The sequence below is a fragment of the Camelus dromedarius genome, chromosome 10, assembly GCF_036321535.1.
Source record: "Camelus dromedarius isolate mCamDro1 chromosome 10, mCamDro1.pat, whole genome shotgun sequence".
Lineage (NCBI taxonomy): Eukaryota > Metazoa > Chordata > Mammalia > Artiodactyla > Camelidae > Camelus > Camelus dromedarius.
In genome coordinates, this window is record NC_087445.1 from 4,792,994 (window position 1) to 4,811,017 (window position 18,024).

At 36.3% G+C, this 18,024-nt stretch overlaps 1 protein-coding gene across 4 annotated transcripts in view; it reads right to left on the reverse strand.

Annotated features, from left to right (window-relative positions):
- Positions 1 to 18,024, reverse strand: part of NAA35 (N-alpha-acetyltransferase 35, NatC auxiliary subunit) — an 84,725-nt gene that overhangs the window by 30,266 nt on the left and 36,435 nt on the right. For all 4 annotated transcript variants that reach the window (XM_031447338.2, XM_031447335.2, XM_031447336.2 and 1 more), the window contains exon 11: positions 17,722 to 17,836. In XM_031447338.2, coding sequence (XP_031303198.1) covers positions 17,722 to 17,836 — 115 coding nt within the window. The remainder of the gene's footprint in view (positions 1 to 17,721; positions 17,837 to 18,024) is intronic.

Consider the following 18,024-nt stretch of genomic DNA (forward strand, 5'->3'; position numbering starts at 1 on the left):
TTTTTCTCCATTCTTTTAAAATTCTCTTTTTTAAGTTTTATTCCTGCATAGGCTTTAAATAGATAAATAAATAAACTCCTTAAGGACCACAATAGATAACTAATACTCCTTAAGCCACAGTGCCAGAAAGATATGAGCAATATGAAGCAGAGGAACGACTCCCAATTAAAAGATCAAGAGAAACCCCCTGAAAGCACGATCAAGGAAATAGACATTGATGGCCTACTAGATGAAGATTTCAAAAAAGGAGCGATCAAAATACTGAAGGAACTAAAAGAAATAGTGTTTAGAGATATAAAATAAGTCAAAAATGAAACTGAAGCTATAAAGAACCAAGTAGAATTGGTAAACTCATTGGCTGAAATGAGAACTGATCTAAAGGCTGTACAAAGCAGGCTAGATAATGCAGAGGAACAAATAAGTGACCTAGAAGACAGGACAACAGAAAGCACCCAATCAGAAAAGCTGAGAGAAAAACAAAAAATAATGAAAACAATATAAGGGGCCTATGGGATAATATAAAGTGTGCCAATCTACACACAATAGGGGTTCCAGAAGGGGAAGAAAGAACAAAGGGGATTGAAAAGGTATTTGAAGAAATCATGACTGAAAACTTCCCAAACCTAAAGAAGGAATCAGATATTTAAGTACAGAAGGCTCAGAGGGTCCCAAACAGGAAAAAACCCAAATAGACTCACACCAAGATATATCATAATCAAGATGGCCAGAGCCAAGGATAAATGATCCCAAAGGCAGCAAGAGAAAAACAAAGAGTGAGTTACAAGGGAACCCCCTCTAAGGCTCTCAGCTGATTTTTCTACACAAACAGGCCAGAAGGGAGTGGCAAGATATATTCAAAGTCCTGAATGAAAAAAAGATGCAGCCTAGGATACTCTATCCAGCAAGGGTATCCTTCAGAATAGAAGGAGAGAGAAAGAACTTCACAGACAAGCGAAAACTAAAAGAGTTTAGCAACACTAAACCCATGCTAAAAGAAATACTGACAGGTCTACTCTAAATAGAAAAGAAGCAGGATGCTACAAAAATGAGAAACTCGTAACTGGAAAGGTGATAACTACCATGAATTACAAACAGAATAAACACAAAATTGTAAAAGAAGACATCTAAATCATTAAAAGTGGGAGAGGGAAGCAAGGAGATATAGAGAATTTTTTTTCTTTTCTTTTTATAATTTTTTGTTCTCGGTAGGATGGGTTTGAGATTATATTACTATCTGTTTAGTAGAAACAGTTATAGTAATGGGTTAATAGACTTACAAAAAAGGGTAACCACAAGCCAAAAACTTACAAGTGAGTCACAGAAACTAAATAAAATCCAACATAATACAAAGGAAAATTACCAAACCACAAAAGGAAGAAGAAAGGAACAAAGAGGAAATACCAAATAAACTGCAAAAATAAGTTCAAAATGGTAATCAACACACCTCTATCATTAATTACTGTAAATGTTAATGGACTAAATGCTCCAGTCAAAAGATGTAGAGTGGCAGACTGGATAATAAAGCAAGAACCTTCAATATGCTGCATACAAGAGACCCACTTTAGGGAGAAGGACACATATAGATTGAGAGTGAAAGGATGGGAAAGGATATTCCATGCAAATGGAAAAGCCAAAAAAGCAGGTGTTGCAGTACTGATTTCAGACAAAACAGACTTTAAAACAAAGGCCATAAAGAAAGATAAAGAAGGACATTTTATAATGATTAAAGGAGTGATACAAGATGAGGATATTACACTCATTAATATATATGCACCCAATATAGGAGCAGCTAAGTACATAAAACAATTACTAACAGAGATAAAGGAGGAAATTGATGGGAATGCAATACAACTGTCAGAGATTTTAACACCGCATTAACAGCACTAGACAGATCTTCCAGACAGAAAATAAATAAGGCAACAGAGAAATTAAATGATACAATAGAAAAATTAGATTTGGTGGATATTTTCATAGCATTACAGCCCCCCAAAATAGGATATACATTGTTTTCAAGTGCACATGGAACATTTTCTAGGATTGATCATGTACTTGGGCACAAAAGAAGCCTCAACAATCTTAAGAAGATAGAAATTATCTCAAGCATCTTTACTGACCACAAACTAGAAATCAACTACAGAGAAACAAAGGAGGAGAAAAGGAAAGCATGGAGATTAAACAACATGGTATTAAAAAACCAATGGGTCAATAAGGAAATCAAAATTGCAATTAAAAAATACCTTGAGACAAATGAAAACGAAAACACAACCACATAAAATTTATGGGATACAGCAAAGCCAGTGCTAAGAGGGAAGTTTATAGTGATACAGGGCTTCCTCAGAAAAGAACAATCTCAAATAAACAATCTAACCCACCAGCTAAAAGAACTAGAAAAAGAAGAGCAAAAAACCCCAAAAGGCAGCAGAAGGAAGGAAATAATAAAGATCAGGGAGGAAATAAATAAAATAGACATTAAAAAAAATAGAAAAAATCAATCAAACCAAAAGCTGGTTTCTTGAAAGAGTAAATAAAACTGACAAACCTCTGGCCAAACTCACAAAGAAGAAAAAAGAGAGAGCACAAATTAGCAAAACAAGAAAGGAAAATGGAGAAATTACAACAAATAAAATACAAATACAGAATATCATACAAGAATATTATGAAAGACTATATGGAACCAAAATTGATAACCTAGAGGAAATGGACAAGTTTCTGGAAACATACTGTCCACCAAGACTGAACCAAGAAGAAACTGACCACTTGAACAAACCAATCACTAGAAATGAAATCGAATTAGCAATAAAAAAAAACCTCCCTACAAATAGAAGTCCAGGACTGGATGGCTTCACCGGGGAATTCTACCAAACATATGAAGAAGAACTCATACCAGTCCTTCTCAAACTCTTCCAGAAGACTGAAAAGGAGCGAATACTCCCAAACTCATTGTATGAAGCCACCATCACCCTGATACCAAAACCAGGCAAAGACACTACCAAAAAAGAGAATTATAGGCCAATATCACTGATGAACATAGATGCCAAAATCCTCACCAAAATACTAGCAAATAGAATTCAACAGCACATAAAAAAGATTATACATCATGATCAAGTGGGGTTCATCCCAGGGACACAAGGGTGGTTCAACATATGCAAATCAATCAATGTAATACATCACATCAACAAGAGAAAGGCCAAAAACCACATGATCATCTCAATAGATGCAGAAAAAGCATTTGATAAAATTCAACACCCATTTATGATAAAAACTCTCACCAAAGTGGGTATAGAAGGAACATATCTCAACATAATAAAAGCTATATATGACAAACCTACAGCCAGCATAGTACTCAATGGTGAAAAACTCAAAAGCTTCCCACTAAAATCTGGGACAAGATAAGGATGCCCACTATCACCACTCCTATTCAACACAGTCTTGGAAGTCCTAGCCACAGCAATCGGGCAAGAGAGAGAAATAAAAGGGATCCAAATTGGAAAAGAAGAGGTAAAAGTGTCACTATATGCCAATGACATGTTACTATATAAAGAAAACCCTAAAAGGTCCACACAAAAAGCACTAGAGCTGATCGAAGAATTCAGCAAGGTAGCAGGTTACAAGATTGATGTTCAAAAATCAGTTGCATTTCTTTACACTAATGATGAATCAATAGAAAAAGTAAAGAAACAATCCCCTTTAAAACAGCACCCAAAGTAATAAAAAACCTAGGAATAAATCTAACCAAGGAGGTGAAAGAATTATACACAGAAAACTATAAACCACTGATGATGGAAATTAAAGAAGACTTTAAAAAATGGAAAGATATCCCATACTCCTGGATTGGAAGAATCAATACTGTTAAAATGGTCACACTGTCCAAGGCAATCTACAGATTTAATGCAATCCCTATCAAATTACCCAGGACATATTTCACAGAACTAGAACAAATCATAATAAAATTTATATGCAACCACAGAAGACCTAGAATTGCCAAAGCATTACTGAAGAGAAAGAAAGAGGCTGGAGGAATAACTCTCCCAGACTTCAGACAATACTACAGAGCTACAGTCATCAAGACAGCATGGTACAGGTACAAAAACAGACATATAGACCAACAGAACAGAACAGAGAGCCCAGAAATGAACCCACAAACTTTGGGTCAACTAATCTTTGACAAAGGAGGCAAGAATATACAATGGAATAAAGACAAGTCTCTTCAGCAAATGGCACTGGGAAAACTGGAAAGCAGCATGTAAATCAGTGAAGCTAGAACACTCCCTTACACCATACACAAAAATAAACTCAAAATGGATCTAAGACTTAAACATAAGACAAGATACAATAAACCTCTTAGAAGGAAACATCGGCAAAATACTATCTCACATACATCTCAAAAATGTTCTCCTAGGGCAGTCTATCCAAGCAACAGAAATAAAAGCAAGAATAAACAAATGGGACCTAATTAAACCTCCAAGCTTCTGGACAGCAAAGGAAACCATAAATAAAACAAAAAGACAACCTACGGAATGGGAGAAAATTTTTGCAAATGAAACCAACAAAGGCTTGATCTCCAGAATATATAAGCAGCTCATCCAACTTAAAAAGAAAACAAAAACAAAACCAAAACCAAAAACAAAACCCAATCCAAAAACAGGCAAAAGACCTAAATAAGCAATTCTCCAAGGAAGAAATACAAATGATCAATAGGTACATGAAAAAATGCTCAATATCACTAATTACCAGAGAAATGCAAATCAAAACTACAATGAGGTATCACCTCACACCAGTCAGAATGGCCATCATTCAAAAGTCCACAAATGACAAATGCTGCAGAGGCTGTGGAGAAAAGGGAACCCTCCTACACTGCTGGTGGGAATGCAGTTTGGTGCAGCCACTGTGGAAAACAGTATGGAGATTCCTCAAAAGACTAGGAATAGACTTACCATATGACCCAGGAATCCCACTCCTGGACATGTATCCAGAAGGAACCCTACTTCAAAATGATACCTGCACCCCAATGTTCATAGCAGCACTATTTACAATAGCCAAGACACAGAAACAGCCTAAATGTCCATCAACAGATGACTGGATAAAGAAGATGTGGTATATTTATACAATGGAATACTACTCAGCCATAAAAACCGACAACATAACGCCATTTGCAACAACATGGATGTTCCTGGAGAATGTCATTCTAAGTGAAGTAAGCCAGAAAGAGAAAGAAAAATACCATATGCGATCACTCATATGTGGTATCTAAAAAAAAAAAAAAATAAACACAAAATGGAAACAGACTCATGGACATAGAGTACAGACTTGTGGTTGCCAAGGGGTGGGGGGAGGGAAGGGACAGACTGGGATTTCAAAATGTCGAACAGATAAACAAGATTACACTGTACAGCACAGGGAAATATATACAAGATCTTGTGGTAGCTCACAGCGAAAAAAAAAATGTAACAATGAATATATGTATGTTCATGTATAACTGAAAGGTTGTGCTCTACACTGGAATTTGACACAACATTGTAAAATGACTATTACTCAATAAAAAGATGTTAAAAAAAAATGAATGGAAGCCCCTTTGGTCATCAGAACCAGGAGATCCAGGTCCCATGCTCCTGTAAGCAGCCACAAAAGCTGGGATGCAAACATATGTACAAGTTCTTTCCAGGCAGATACTGGTGATTTGGAGTGGGCTGGAGGGAGAAGCCAAACAAGGTGTCCTCTGGTTTCCTTGGTCTCTGGGGAGGATTGCAGCCAGCCCCTAGTGCCCACTAAATTAGAAACTTGGCCCTTAGCAGCTTTTAAAGTATACAGATAAATCTCTTTCAAAGAAAGACTGCGAGATGGGCAATTCTGCCTGCTTCCTCTGAGCTGATCCCTGTGGGAGGTGGACAGCCACAGCAAGTGACTGCATTTCCATTATGAACTGCTCCTTTGGTTGCAATCGTTCTACAGGTCTCACAGACACAAGCCTCACTGGCTTTGAGAGCTGGTGTTCTGGAAGCCTATCACGGCGGAAGGAGTCAAAGTTGGGACGCTAGATGTAGGGTCCAAAGCCTTCACTCCTCAGACAGAACCTGAGAGTTGGGGGTTCTCTTCCAATTGTATAGTGCTGTGTCAGGGGTGAGGTCTATGACAAGTGTGTCTGTCTTTCCTACTCCTTTTGATGTGGGTATTTCCTTTCAATGTGTAGAAGTTACCCCACTAGTTTCTGAATCTCTTTTAGAGGGAAGTGCTCCAGGTGTAGCTATACATTCAGTTTGTCCATGGGAGAAAGGGAAGCTTAGAAGCTTCCTACATCACCACCTTGGTCAATCCCATCCCTAGTTCCTTTTAGTAGACAATGGTCTTTAGGAAGCAAGATCTAGATGTTAAGTCTGCTCACTGCTATTAGGACATACAAATATGTTTACATACATGCACACTCACATTCAAATATATGCATATTTACATGTACACTTATTTCTATATCGACCTATATATATTTGAAACCATGAACTTATACCCATACCTTTAATTTAATCCAATATCACAGAGTTCAATCTCATTTTCTCCCTTTCTAGAAATTAGTGTAAGTTAGCTCCCCAAGTCTAAGAAAATGGCAAAGCATAATTCTCAATACATTTACGTATATGATCAATTCTGTAGCATGCAACCAATATTTGTATTAGTTTCTAGGACTGCTGTAACAAATTACCACAAATGTGGTGACATACATTTATTCTCTCTCAGTTCTGGAGGCCAAAGTTTAACACCAGTTTCACTTAGCTGAAATTAAGGTATTGGCAGGGCTGCACTCCTGAAGATTCGAAGGTAAAATCTGTTCCTTGCCTCTTCCAGGATGTTGGAATTCCTTGGCTTACAGCTGCATCATGCCCATTTCTACCTCTGTCATCACATTACCTTTTCCTCTTCTGTGTGTGTTCAATCTCCCTCTGCCTCTCTTTTAAGGAGGACATTTAGGATATTTAGGGCCTACCCAGATAACCTAAGATTATCTCCTCATAGAAAGATTCTTACTTTTAATCACATCTAGAAAGAACTTTTTTCCAAATAAAGTAACAATTACATATTCTGAGAATTAGGATCTTGATTTCTTTGGGGCTATATTCAGCCTATTACAATCTCCTATCACTGACATCTTCCTCCTCATACAGATGTGCTCTGACCTTACTTAGGTTCCCACATGCCAAGCCACTATGACCCACATTTGGGCTCCTACACCCCATGCCAGGCCATCCTTTTGCAGAGATGACCCCTCACCCCATCTAAGCTCTGAAACCCCACGCCTGGATCCCTTTCTGTATAGATGCCCTTCCTCAACTTGCCTAGGCTGCAACTCCCTGTTCAGAGCCACTTTTCTACTCAAACACCCTCTTCTTGCTGCTTATGCTCTACCATTCTGTGCTGAGCTCTACAGATGCCCTCTTTATTCCATTTGCCATTTGACACCCAGCACCTGGGCACCTTTCAACATGCTAAGGATCTGAAAACCCACACCAGGCCACCTCCATACACAGATGCTCTCCTTACCCTGCATGGTCTCCAACAGCCGTGCACACAGCTGTCTCTATGAATCTACCTCAGGTTCGAGCACCTCGTGCCAGGCCACATTCACAGGAGTATGCCCAGCTCACCCTGCCTGAGCGCCCACAAGCCTGCTTTTAGGCTCTGAAACCACACACCAGGCTGCTCTCCCATAAACACCCTATCCTCACCCTGCCTAGGCTCCTGACACACAGTACCAAGTTGTTCCCATGGGGTTACCTTCCTGATCCCTGCTTAGGCTCAGGCACTCCAAGCCCAATTGCTTTCCTATGTAGGTGCCCCCCTCACCTCGCTTGGTGAGTAACAAATCTAGCCAGGCTGCCCATTCGTGACGACGCCCTCCTCAAGCCACTCAGCTCTAAAATTTTTGTTGCAGGCCAACTCTCTGCAGATGCTGTCCTCACACTCCTATTACAGGCATACCTCATTTTATTGCACCCTGCAATACTTGTGTCAAGCCACTCCTATCCCCTACTTGTTGGGTCAGGCTCCAACATCCTGTCCTAGTACAAATGTCCATCTTGTGCAGTCCCACTTCATGGCTAAAGACTGAATTTTCTTCAAGCACAGAAGGAATTAAGAGCAAGCAGCAAGTCTTAGTTTTGTTCCCATGTAATAGAAATATATGCTTCTGCTTCCTTTGGTAATGCTTTTGATTTTATCCTTCACTAGAGTTTACTTCGTTTGGTATATTTTCTTTCTGATAATTAAGAAGTTTTATTTTATTAATTTTATAGCAATAAGCTTATTACTATCTCTACAGTTCAGTATCTTCAGACAGGTAACTATTAATCTCCTTACCCAAGGAAAACACTGGTAATGTCAAAGACCTCCTTCCACCTCTGTTTGCTCATCAAATTTGAACTGTTATCTTATCTTAACCATCATCAGTTACCCTTACATGCTGAAATATACCTCTAAATAGATTTATCAACTCTAATCAGTATCTATGGACCCTCGCAATACAAAATCAGTCTTCTTTCCCTCTTGACTTTTACTATATGACTACTTTTATATTGCCAAGGCTCATGACACTTACATTATATTTAGTAAAATCAACTTCCATAGCTGTTTTAACTGTAGCTCAGTAACAAAATGGATTTAATGCTCACTGCTTATCCTTTCTGCCAAATCGTTTCCATTTATGTCCCACTAAGCTGAATTTTATTCATGAATTCTAATCTGCACCCCTACACCAGGAAAGTCATAGGAAAAATACTTCCTGAGTCCTTGCAAATTTAAAAATACTTGTCTGAGTGTCACTTAAGTGATAGCTTGGATGGACATAAAATTGGGTCACAGTTCTTTAACTGAGGACTTTTAGATACTGTTTCACTACTTTCTGTGTTGAATGCTGATGTGAAAAACTATAATGCCAGGCTGCACAAATAACTAACCAGGTTATCTCTAACTATTAATAATTCCTTATCTATTTTTCCTAGACTACATTATAGCATTCCAATTAAATCTACAGATTTAACCATATTTGCTTTTTTTCCTAATACTTCAAATATTTTTGTTCACTTCCATTTTGCTTAGTTTTTCCCTTAGTTCTGATCTCCACACCTTTTACAGCTTTTTCAGCAATGCTTAGCATACTTTTTGCTATTTTTAATTCTGTCTTCACTTTCAGGATTTTTCTCTCCTTTCCTGAACTCTGCCTGCTCACCTCTACTCTGTTATTCATTATTTCTGCCTTTGGTCCTAATATTTCTGCTTTGTGCTCTTGTTTTATAGAGGTCAGTTTATTTTTTAATAAATTTTTTGAAATCTTGAAAAAATGTTTCTGATCTGTGGTTTTCATCTGTCTTTTGTTTTTCTTATTTTTGTTCAATACTTTCCTGGAATATTTGTGTGCAAACACTGTGCAGTTTCTTCTTTGATTATTACATCATTTGAAGAATGCTTTCTGAGCCAGTTATTTGGGTGAGGTGCTAAAACAGCACTCTAGACTAGGAAGCCTCACTGACTTGCATTTAAGCCACATGTGATATGCCTGTGCAAGTAGGCAAGAGAAGTTACTTTTCTATCTCCTTTACTGACAAAGATTACCAGTTACTAAGCTGTTAACATGTATAGCAACTCATCTCTCTTCCATAAGTAACAAAAATAAAACATTTGTGTAGTTTCTGGTAGAGCCCCACGTCCTCTGCCTCTCCAGGATATTAATCAAGAAGGTTCCACAGCCAGCTTGTATGCCTCCCTCTTAGTTGTTATTCCCCAAGAATCCCTGGTCTGGTCCTGCAAGTTATGTCAACCACTTTGGAGAGTACGGTGCTTTTGATGGTTTACTTATGTTAACACCAAGAAAATTTTGCAAGTCATTCTTAATGTTTTCCCTCATCTGGGTCCTACTGCTACAGTGTTTGGCTGCCCTTCTTTTTAGGTTACAAGAGTTTCCTATTTTTTTAAGCAGTGGGAGGATTCCGTTTCTCATATTCCTTATAGCTTTCAATTGGAAAGCAAATTGAAGCAGGCAGCAAAGACATCTACTGTATCATACAAAACTCAGAAGTCCTTTAGCTTACACATACCCCTCACATATGTGAGGGTGTATGCTTTCTTTTTGGAAAAAGAAAATGTTTTAATTAAAAGAGTAAACTCATCTCAGGTTTCCAGCACTAGCACATCATGGCATAGGCCTCTCTAACGGTGGTGATTTCAAAAGGAAGCCCGCTCCCACCTCTCCTGCACACTGCCAAACCAGCTAATGAAGTCAGCTGAGCTGAGGCAGCATTTCTGCTTCAGCAACAAGTTCAGCCCCCAGGAGATTAAAGATACAATATTATCAGACAATATATCATCACAACTCTAAATTACATTTTAATCTACTTTTACTTCACACTAATTTTTAATTTCTTTACTCAGTCATAAATGCATGCCAATCAAGAATCAAATAACCAAACAAGGTTTTTACTAAAACAACCTTTTGCCCTCCCTTCTCCCCTCAATTTCATTATTACTCTTTTCCCAGAGACAATCTCTTCCACTTCTACTTAGCTATTTCTTTTGGTATTTACCTCCATATCACCAAATAACAAGCTAATAGTGCTATTTACTTCGTATTTTTTCAGTTTTACATGTGATCTGACTTACTCCTCCATCTTCAAAAGGAGATGACATGTGTTAAAGGAGACACTGAAAAAATATGAAGTAGCACTATAAGCATGTACAAATTAAATGCATATATATACGCTTTTGTCCTCTCATCTCCAATACAGTTAGATTAGAATTTTGGTTAATATCAATGTTCAGCACCATTATGATTAAGTAAATTACATTCACATCTGGGCCATGGATAACTTTTTATGAAGTAAGATCTACTTTCATATATGTTCTGAAATTAATCACTGTCTCACTTTGTGTCTGCTTTGTTTATATGTACTTAACACTTAATTCAACTCCAAATCGTTTGCCAATTCCCTAAATCTCTTCTTCCTACATTAAAGAGAATTCTATCAAGGCTTAATTTCCAGAATATATAAATAGCTCATACAACTTAATAACAAAAAGCAAACAACCCAATCCAAAAATGGCCTGAAGACCTAAACAAGCAATTCTCTAATGAAGATACGTAAATGGTCAATAGGCACATGAATAAATGCTCGATATAGCTAATTATCAGAGAAATGCAAATCAAAACTACAATGAAGTATCACCTCACACCAGTCAGAATGGCCATCATTAAAAACGATAAATGCTGGAAAGGGTGTGGAGAAAAAGGAACCCTCCTACACTGCTGGTGGGAATGTAGTTTGGTGCAGCTATTATTGAAAATAGTATGGAGATTCCTTAAAAGACTAAAATTAGAGTCACCCTATGATCCAGCAATCCCACTCTTAGGCATATATCTGGAAGGAACTCTAACTCAAAAAGATACATGCACCCCAATGTTCATAGTAGAACTACTTACAATAGCCAAGACATGGAATCAATCTAAATGTCCACTGACAGATGACTGGATAAAGAAGTTGTGGTATATTTATACAATGGAATACGACTCAGCCATAAAAAAATTAATGCCATTTACAGCATCACTGATGGACCCGTAGACTAACACACTAAATGAAGTAAGCCAGAAAGAAAGAAAAATACTATATGATATCACTCATATGTAGAAATCTAAGAAAAAGAAAAAAAGGACACTAATGAAGTCATCTACAAAAGAAACAGACTCGCTGACATAGTAAATAAACCATCTTACCGTCACTGGGGAAAGGGAGTGGGAAGGGATAAGGTGGTAGTTTGAGATTTGCAAATGTTAACCATTACATACAAAAATAGATTAAAAAACAAATTTCTTCTTTATAGCACAGAGAACTATATTCAGTATCTTGTAATAACCTTTAATGAAAAAGAATATGAAAATGAATATTTGTATGTATGTGTATGACTGGGACATTATGCTGTACACCAGAAACTGACACATTGTAACTGACTATGCTTCAATTAAAAAAAAATAATAAATATGTATATATAACTGAATCACTATGCTGTATATCAGAAATTAACACAACACTGTAAGTCAACTATATGTCAATTTTAAAAAAAGAGCTGAATTATGGGGGAAAAAGGAGAACTGTATCTATTTTATGGGTGACAACAGATCTTATATCTACTTAGTTACCCTAGAACCTTGTGACTTTCCTCAATCTATGCTCAGATAGATGGTATCTCATGATCCTGCTGCACCATCACCCTGGGATTTCCTTCATTATTCTCTTAATGCTGGTTCTTATATTCCTTACACCCCATGCTTTCCTTTATCTTAGTTACTTTCCCTTTGTTTTAATGGAGCACATTCCAGTAGCATCTTGAAAAACTTTTCAGAGATCAATTTCATAATTCTCTTTCCTTACAATTAAATGATAGTTTTAGAACAAGATTCAAGATTAGAAATCATTTTTCCCCCAAATTCTGAAAACATTGGTCCACTGATTTTCTTTTCATCTCAACTCTGAGATACAACTAACATACCATACAATTTATCTACTAAAACTGTACAGTGTAATAGTTTTTTTTTAAAAGTATATTCAGAGTTGTAAAAACCACCATAATGAAATACAGAACATTTTCATCACCTCAAGAAGAAACTCCGTATTCATTAGCAGTCCCTCCTCCCATCTTCCTCCAGCCCTAGGCAACCACTGATCTACTGACTTGCCTATTCTGGACATTTTATATAAAATGAAAATCATATAACATATGATCTTTTGTGACTGCTTTTTTCTACCTGTTTTCAAGGTCCATCCATGTTTTAGCAGATACCAGTACTTCATTTAATTGCCAAATACTTCTCTACTGCATGGATACACAACATTTTATTCATCCGTTCATCTGCTGAGGGACATTTGGGTTGCTTCCACCTTTTGACTACTATGAATAATAGTGCGGTGAGCATACTGTACAACTGTTTGTGTGGATACAATGTTTCCATTTCTCTTGGGTGTGTGTATATATATATATCTAGTATTAAAATGGTTGGATCATGTAATAAATCTAGTTATATCTTTTGAGACACTACAAGACTGCTTTCCAAAGTAGTTGCATTATTTTACATTCCCATCAGCAGTGTAAGTTTCTCCATAACCTCACCAACACTTGGTACTGGGTTTTTGATTACAGCTATCTAGTGGGTGGGAAGTTGTATCTTTTCATTCTGATTTGCACTTCCTATGGCACATCTATCTTTTCACAGGCTTATTGACCATTTGTAAATCTTTTTCAGAGAAATGTCTAACTTAGATCCCCTGCTTGTTTTTTCATTTTTAAATTGATTCTTAAGGTTTATGTCTAGGTTTTAGAGTTTCATATTTTTAGCTCTTGTATCACTCATCCATTTTGAGCTGACATTTGTATATGATGTGAGGCGGGGGTCGGAGAGAGAGTGATCAACTTCATTCTCTTGCATGTGGTTATCCAGTTGTCCCAGTGTCATTTGTTGAAAATACTTTCCTTTCCCCACTGAACTGCCTTGACACTCATGTCAAATATCAAATGCCCATAAACGCGTGAGATCATTTTTGGATTTCCATATTTATTTCACTAATCTATGACGATCTTTACGCCAGTACCAAACTGTCTTGATTAGTGTCGCTCTGTGGTTAAGTTTTAAAATCAGAAAATGTGACTCCTTCAATTTTGTTCTTTGCTCCACTGATTTCTAGCTTCCATTCCTGCTGTTGAAAAGTTACATGACATTCTGTCTTGATTCTGTGTATACAACTTTTTTATCTCTTTCAAATCTCTTAGAATCTTCTATTTTCCCCACTGTTCTTGACATTTCATGATGATATTATGCCTTGACAACAGTCTACTTTCATCCTGGTTGTGCTGGGTAGCTCTTTATTGGTCCTTTTAACCTGGGTATTTGCTTCATTTGATTCTAGGAACTTTTCTTAAGTGATCTTCTTCTCTTCTATTTTCTGATCTCTATTTCTGGACCAACTTTTATTAGTTTATCCTTCATTTACCTTATTATTTATCCTTATTAGATAATGGATCTTCTGCACTTATCCTGTAATATCCTTACCTTTTTTCTCTTTATTTTCCACCTTTTCATTTCTTACTTTACTTTCCCTAAGATTTCTTTAACTTTGTGATATATAGATATATATATATATATATATATATATATATATATATATTTATGATTTCTGCTCTTACATTTTGAATCTCAAAGAATATATTCTTTTTCCTATTTTATCACATCCTATTTTTGTTTTACATACTCATTGATTTTTTTTCTTCTTTTTTTTTAAAGGCATTTTGTTTGCTTGCCTATTTTGTTCTATTTTTCAGTTTAAAGATTTCCACCCATGACTGTACATTCAAGTTTGAAACTGGAGGACCAAAAACCTCATTAAGAGCTCTGTGAATACAGATTAGGCTTTCCCACCAAATCATTTTATCATAGGAACTGCTAATACCAGTAAATTGAGATTTTGTTGATGTTTTTCTCTACCTCTTGGGCTTGCCAGATTTCCCTAAGAGTCTTCCAAACTCTGAAGTGGAGTGCAAGAGCCAGGCTGCCCTGTTTTGGAAGCTGAAGAAGGGAGGGGAAAAGGCTAGAGCTTGGCATGGTGTATGTGTGTTGTGTGTGTGCGGGGGGGTTCTGGAGGAGGATATGGATATTCCAATAATCAGTATTTAAATGACCACTTAGCTTCCCCATAACATGTACCATTCAACAGTGCCTGGTATCTCCTCAGTCCAGAATCTCTCTGTTCCCCTATTCCAGAGGATACACTTTTTATATTGTGAGGCTCAGGAATGTAGGGAGGAAATCTCTGCTTTCAAACAGACTTTCAACCAGTTATCATGTTATCACCACAATTCTCATTCTCATTTTCAGAGGTACCTGGTATACTAAAAATGAGGCTCTTCAGAGGATCTGCTGTACAACTGGATTGTATCTTTTATTTTTTAATTTTTAAATTTTTGACTTTCCCTGTGAGTGGTTAAGAATTCAGTTATTAGGGGACACACGGCTCAATGTCCTTCTGTTCTCTAGCTTCTAAAATTCTGCTGCTATTGTCTTCTTTCCCTGTCTTTTTCCTCTTTATTGATTAAACCTAGTGTTTTAAAAACCCAAACACTTCTTCATTGTTTATTAAGGTTTCAGAAGGTAGATACATGTGTTCAATCTACTATTTGAATCAGACATCTTTTAATTTACTTTAAAAGGATGACAAGTCCTCTTGAAACTGAATGTCAGATTTGAAGATATACTTCAAAAGTACCTACCAATTTCAAGCAACATAAGTCTAAATAAATTTTTCATTTCCATTAGCAACTGTTAAAGATGCCTGCATTCTAAAGAGTAAACTATAACTAATCCACAGATAACTATAAAAGAATATGGGAGACAGAAATAAAATTTGACAAATGGAACCTGGAAAGTCTCAATGGACGAGATGATCTGAACTTCATTTTGAAGAATGGATTAGAATTCCAGACACATAAAAAGAAGTATAGAATTCACAAGCAATAAAACAGCATAAGCAAAGACAAGAAGCAACATGTGCTTCACTGGATCCTCTTCCTCCCTTGTTTTTTCAACAAAGATCTAACCCAAAGTCCTGATCCACCAAGACCTGAGTAATCACATCCACAGTTTCAATTTCAATTAGCACTTAACATGAAAATGATTCCAAAACCTGCTCTTCCATCCATTCTTCAGAGCAAAATATTTACTTTACTAGTAGACTGCTTCATGTCACCACATCAAAGAATCCTATTCGTTATACCTGAGATGCTTTTCTAAAGCATCTCCTGTCCCCAAACCATTTCTGCCTCCTTCATCTTCAAGACATCACATCCAGTGAGTAAACCCACCAGCAAGTAATCCTTGAATTAAGTTTGATTCTTCCTACTTTCTCCCTTTACACCACTGTTTCCAAGTTCCCATCGATTATATACCTTTTTAGTGAGAAGCTAAAATTAATATTTAGCAATTTCAAGCTTTACACAGTCATTTTGTCACTAGCTGGAGTAGTAATAATATTAAGAAGGCAAAATGAATAATCTCAGACCAAAACCAATCTGCATTATTGCTTTACCATCATTCTTCTTAGAATAGACATTATTGGGAAGGCATTCACTTTTTTATTATCGAACTACTTAGCTTTATGCTTAAGTTGGATAAATAAAAAGTTAAATTAAGCTAGTTTAAAGATATTAAATAGAAAACTAAGAAAAGTACACCCTGAATTTAAAACTTCACTTACTTAAAATTTCACTTGCTTAGTTGAAAGATCACATTTTTAAAGTTCATTCAAGCCAACTTAATGCAAACCATCTTCCTGGCTCTTACTCAAGAGCAGACTATAAAATCAGAGACACAGTTGAGAATATACATACAGGCTTTTTTTTTTCTTATTCTTAAAGTGCTGACTGATCTGAACTATAGGAAAGTCAAAAACCACATGGGCAACCAATGACCCAATATCCTTAATTACAGACCAGAACAGTCCACAGTAGTCAGGATATGGCAAAAAAAAAAAAAGCATCAGAATCAATTCACTTGGAAGATTCTTGTTTTGCAACACTAATATCTTGTTGATACATAAATAAATTACTCTGAAGCAATGTGTTATACAGCAGTTTTTATAAAGTATTCTTGCACTAGATTTCAAAGTATTAAAAAGTTTACCTCTCTGTAAACATGCACAAGATCGCCTGCTATGCATAAAAACCTTTTTTTAATGTCCCATGTTTATAAGATGTCACCTAGTCTTTCCTTCTCCTGGGGAATCTGAGAACATGCTAATAAATTAATAATGAATTTATAAGTTCAATATAATTATTAGAAACATGAAGATTATGATAATATTGATTTCTTAAACCAAATTACCTTTTGGACTGCTCTGCTACCTAATGTTTGAGTAAGAAAAAAATTCATGAGGAGGGGAATACCACAATTTTTGTCCCAAAAAGGAGAGGAGTGAAAAAGGAACAGAGTGCAAATCGATAAAAGCTGGACTTCCTGGTAAAAGGAGACCAAGAACTGCAAGATGCTAATTTTAAGAATATAAATATCATCTCATTTTAATGAGTTTTAAGGGTAACCAAAATTGCTATATATTATCTAAAAAATTAACTTAGTTGCAGCTTTTACAGTACATTATTCCTTTTATTTTAAGGTATATTTCATAAATAAAATCTACTGAATATCAGCAATGTGCCAAGCTCTGTAGAGATACACAAAGAATAGGATTCTACTAAAAATCTCACAGAAAGACAAAAGGTAAACTATAATATGATATACTAAAAAAAATATAACAGAGGCATGTACGAGTGCAATGAGGCTGCAGAGGGAATTACCTGCCAGTACACAGGGAAGACTGGGTAATGGAGGTGATGATCTCAAAGGAGTAAAGGGGAGATGTGAGCAAAGAAAAAAATGATGTACTGCTGATATCACAGTATGATCACTAGACAGGGTAAATATTCAATCCAAACAGTAAGACACAAGAGATGGACAAATTCTACAGTACTGTTTTTGGTCTAGAATAAATTTAAAAAGAAGGGACCACAAACACTCTACATAAAGTTTACGGAGTAAACAATCCAAGGTCCAGATAGACTGACTTAAATGATATTTAAAAACAAACCAAACACTTTATACTCTGGGTGGGAAAGAATAAAAAAAAGAGTAGGAGCAAAACAGACAATTACCTCCTTTTGTAGTATCATTCTGGGCCTGGATGCCATGATGCAATGAATTATGAATGGCAGAAAGAAGATCTGCTGCTTGAACCATCAATTTTTGAGCTTCTGCAACAGCACTGGTCTAGCAAATAAATCACCAAAAACATTCTTACATATTCTTTCACTGAAAGATATACATTAAATAGGAAAATCCTATAAACAATAATGAAGTTAAATGCTTGTAATGACATTGGTTTTCACAAACTATTCACTTAATACAGGATACCCAGATCCTGTTAGAATAGAAGTAATTTTATTTGCCCATATCTA